The sequence below is a fragment of the Mus caroli genome, unplaced genomic scaffold (genome assembly GCF_900094665.2).
Source record: "Mus caroli unplaced genomic scaffold, CAROLI_EIJ_v1.1 scaffold_19878_1, whole genome shotgun sequence".
NCBI lineage: Eukaryota > Metazoa > Chordata > Mammalia > Rodentia > Muridae > Mus > Mus caroli.
In genome coordinates, this window is record NW_018391222.1 from 11,794 (window position 1) to 15,946 (window position 4,153).

Consider the following 4,153-nt stretch of genomic DNA (forward strand, 5'->3'; position numbering starts at 1 on the left):
TCCAGTATGAATGGTTTCATGTGTTAACTACATTGCTTATATTCATAGGCTTCCTGTCTAGTATGCCATTTTCTGTATTCAAAGTTGACCATATTATATAATGGGCTTACCCCACTTATTACATTCATAGTGTTTGTCATCATTATCTTGGCTTTAATGTAGTCAGAGATAACGGTTTTGTGAAATGGCTTCATCACTTCTATCATACTTGTAGGATCTTTCTCTAATATCTCCTTTTTTCTACAATAAGAGATAACTGTGATGAGCAAAAGCTTTACCACATTTCTTTTGTTCATATGGTTTCTCTACTGTATGAATCCTTCCATGATGATGAAGACTACAGATATGTGCAAACACCTTACCATGATAAAGAACTTTATAGGGGTTCTTTCCTAGATGGTTCCCTTTTTGTTTCCAGAGACCACTGTGATTTTCAAATGCTTCACCCTGTGATTACATTCATTGAGTTTCTTCAGTATGGTCGTTTTTATGTAATTGGAACGTATTGTAATGTGCAAAGGCTTTACCAAATCCCTTACATTCATAGGGTTCCTGTCCAATATGAGTTATTGTAGGTAAGACCATTGTGTTGTGAATAGGCTTCATCACATTGTTTACATTTCTAAGGTATCTCTACAGAATGTTTCCTTTTATGTATTTGGAGACCACTCTGTTGTGAAGAGGCTTTATCACACTGATTACATTTGCAGAGTCTCTCCACTATGTAGTACGTTACAGGTTTGAAGATGACTGCTTTCTGCAAAGGCTTTACCACATTGATTATGTTGATAATGTTTCTCTCCAGTATCTGTTCTTTGATGCATCCCAAAAGATTAGTCATATGGAAAGGCTTTACCACATTGATAACATTCATAGGGTTTCTCTCCAGTGTGCATCCTTGCATGTACTTTGAGATTATTGCCTTGTGCAAAGACTTTATCTCACTGATTACATTTGTAAGGTTTCTCTCCAGTATGTGTTCTTTCATGTATTCGAAGATACCTGGGCTGTGGAAAGGTTTTATCACATTCATTACATTTGTAGGGTTTCTATCCAGTTTGTGTTCTTTCATCAGCTTGATAATGACTGTGAGATATAAATGACTTACTACACTGATTACATTTATAAGGTTTCTCTCCAGTATGTGTTCTTTCATGTATTAGAAGATAACTCCGGTGTGAATAGGCTTCATCACACTGATTGCATATTTAGAGTCTCCCTCCAGTATGTATTACTTTATGGGTTTTAAGATGACTGCTTTGTGTAAGGGCCTTACCACATTGATCTCATTTGTAAGGTTTCTCTCCAGTTATGTGTTTTTTCATGTTTTCGAAGATAGTGGGGTTGCAAAAAGGCTTTACCACATTGACTACATTCATAGGGTTTCTCTCCAGTATGTGTTCTTTCATGCATTCGAAGATAGCTGGGATGTAAAAAAGCTTTACCACATTGATTACATTCATAGGGTTTCTCTCCAGTATGTCTTCTTTCATGTATTCGAAGATAGCTGGGATGTAAAAAGGCTTTACCACATTGATTACATTCATAGGGTTTCTCTCCAGTATGTCTTCTTTCATGTATTCGAAGATAGCTGGGATATAAAAAGGCTTTACCACATTGATTACATTTATAGGGTTTCTCTCCAGTATGTCTTCTTTCATGCATTCGAAGAGAGCTGGGATGTAAAAAGGCTTTACCACATTGATTACATTCATAGGGTTTCTCTCCACTATGTCTTCTTTCATGTAATCTAAGATAGCTGAGCTGTAAAAAGGCTTTATCACATTCATTACATTGGTAAGGTTTCTCTCCAGTATGTCTTCTTTCATGCATTCGAAGAGAGCTGGGATGTAAAAAGGCTTTACCACATTGATTACATTTATAGGGTTTCTCTCCACTATGTCTTCTTTCATGTAATCGAAGATGCTTGAGATGTACATAGGCTTTATCACATTCATTACATTTGTAGGGTTTCTCTCCACTATGTCTTCTTTCATGTACTCGAAGATAGGTGAGCTGTGTAAAGCCTTTACCACATTGATTGCATTTGTAGGTTTTCTCTTGAGTATGTGTTCTTTCATGTGCTCGAAGGTACTTGAGCTGTGCAAAGCCTTTACCACACTGATTACATTTATAAGGTTTCTCTCCAGTATGTGTTCTTTCATGTTTTCGGAGACAACTGTGGCGTGGATAGGCTTTATTACACTGATTACATATGTAGGATCTCACTCCAGTATGTATTACTTTATGGCGTTTAAGAATACTCCTTAGTGTAAAGGCTTTACCACATTGATTACATTGATAAGGTTTCTCTCCCGTATGTGTTCTTTCATGCATTCGAAAATAGCTGAGATATATAAAGGCTTTACCACATTGATTACATTCATAGGGTTTCTCTCCAGTATGTGTTCTTTCATGTGCTCGAAGATACTTGAGCTTTAAAAAGGCTTTATCACATGCATTACATTTGTAGGGTTTCTCTCCAGTACCTGTTCTTTTATTTATTTGGAAAGTACTTTGACACGCAAGCACTTTACTATGTTGAAAGACTTCAGAGTGTCTGTCCCTAGTTTTGTTTCTTTCCAGCTTTTGAAGATGACTGTGATGTTTGAAGGCTTTATTCCATTGTGTATACTCATAGGGTTTCTCTCCAGCAGTTCTTTCGTGGCTGCAATGATAATTGGGACATGAAAATTTTATTACATTAATTACAATGATGAAACCTTTCTATCTGTATAAATTAGTTTTAAAGTTTGGTCTAATTATAGGGTACATTCTGATCTTAAGGTTTTATCACGGGACTAGAGAGATGGCTTAGCTGTTAAGAGCATTGACTTCTCTTCCAGCGGTCCTCAGTTCAAATCCCAGCTTCCATATGGTGGCTCTCAACCATCTCTAATGGAATTCCATGCCCTCTTCTGGTGTGTCTGAAGAAATTGACAGTGAGTTCACATACATAAAATAAATAATAAAATGAATCTATGAAAAAATGTTTTATCACATTGTTTCCAGTCTTGGTGTTCCCTTCCTTGTGGGTTGTTTTTCATCATTGGAGATACCTGTGAGGTTTAGGGCATTTATTCCATGGCTCACATTTACACCAGATTTTAGATACATCAAGTTTTTCAGATACTTGAAGAAAACTGCATGAAGTCACAGATTTACCTCCATAATTGTGTTCACAAATTTACTTCCACTGTGAGTCATATCATATTTGAAAAGTGAAGGACAATCAAAAATTCCATATTCTTAATGCTCATAGGATTTTCTGCGGTATAATTTTATGGTTGTATTGCAAATGAAGCTGAAAATCTAAGTGACTACAAACTTGTATCACATTCAGAAAGTCTCCTCAAAGTGGGGCCTATCGTATACTGTTGTGGATAGACCTTGGCTAATTATATTTGATGTTAATTACACTCTTCTGTAAGTGGCTGTGAACATGAAATGAGTCAGCCCTCATGTGATTTCCTGTAAACATGCTTCCCATCTTAATTTGTAAAATAAAGAGAGCTGATGATTGGGCAGATTAAAGGGAAGGTTGAGTGGAAGGTTGGGAGAAAGAAGAAGGAGAAAATGGAAGAGGGAGAGGACAAAGAGGAGGAGGAGGAAGAAGAAAAGCAGAGCAGAAGCACATGGCCTGGAGAAACTGCAAGTTCGCAGGGGTCTCATGGAAGGAGAAGGTGGTAGAGTGAGTAGCAGTAGATCTGCCCAGTCTAGGCGCACAGCACGTGTTCATATTAATGGAATTGTATTTCCATTGCTGGGGACTGTTTGGGTTGGAGATTTACTGCAATAGTCTATGATCTAATAAATAGTTCTAGGAAAGAGAGATACTCTGTTTCTTTCAAAATCCTTCGGCTCATATGGCCTGTATCCAGTATGACATATGATATACCTATTAAAAGAATAACAAATAAAGGGTTTCCACCTTACATTCACACAGTTTGACTTTTTGATCCTCGTATATTAGGTAGTAAGGTTTCTCCAGCACAACATCCTTAACGCTCATGAAATGGAATTTGATGGGGATTGCATTGAATCTGTAGGTTCCTTTTGGTGAGGTGGCCATTTTAACTATGTTAATTCTACTAATCCATGTGTGATGGTTTGTATATCCTTGGATCAGGGAGTGGCACCATCTGAAGGTGTG

At 37.1% G+C, this 4,153-nt stretch overlaps 1 protein-coding gene across 1 annotated transcript; it reads right to left on the bottom strand.

Moving 5' to 3' along the window:
* Positions 1–1,090: 1,090 nt before the first annotated feature.
* On the bottom strand, positions 1,091–4,072 carry LOC110289067 (zinc finger protein 431-like). Its single transcript, XM_029473930.1, has 2 exons — positions 3,945–4,072; positions 1,091–2,668 (listed from the first exon to the last, which is right to left on the bottom strand). The coding sequence occupies exons 1-2, from the start codon at positions 4,070–4,072 to the stop codon at positions 1,273–1,275; spliced, it is 1,524 nt and encodes a 507-aa protein (XP_029329790.1). The 3' UTR covers positions 1,091–1,272.
* Positions 4,073–4,153: the final 81 nt, after the last annotated feature.

Bases quoted from the DNA above. Each gene is read 5' to 3' on its own strand.
- LOC110289067 (XM_029473930.1), bottom strand. From the start codon at position 4,072: ATGGCCACCTCACCAAAAGGAACCTACAGATTCAATGCAATCCCCATC. The intron at 2,669-3,944 runs GTGTGAATGTAA...TTATCATTGCAG, and splicing joins GAGGATCAAAAAGTCAAACT to CCACGAAAGAACTGCTGGAG.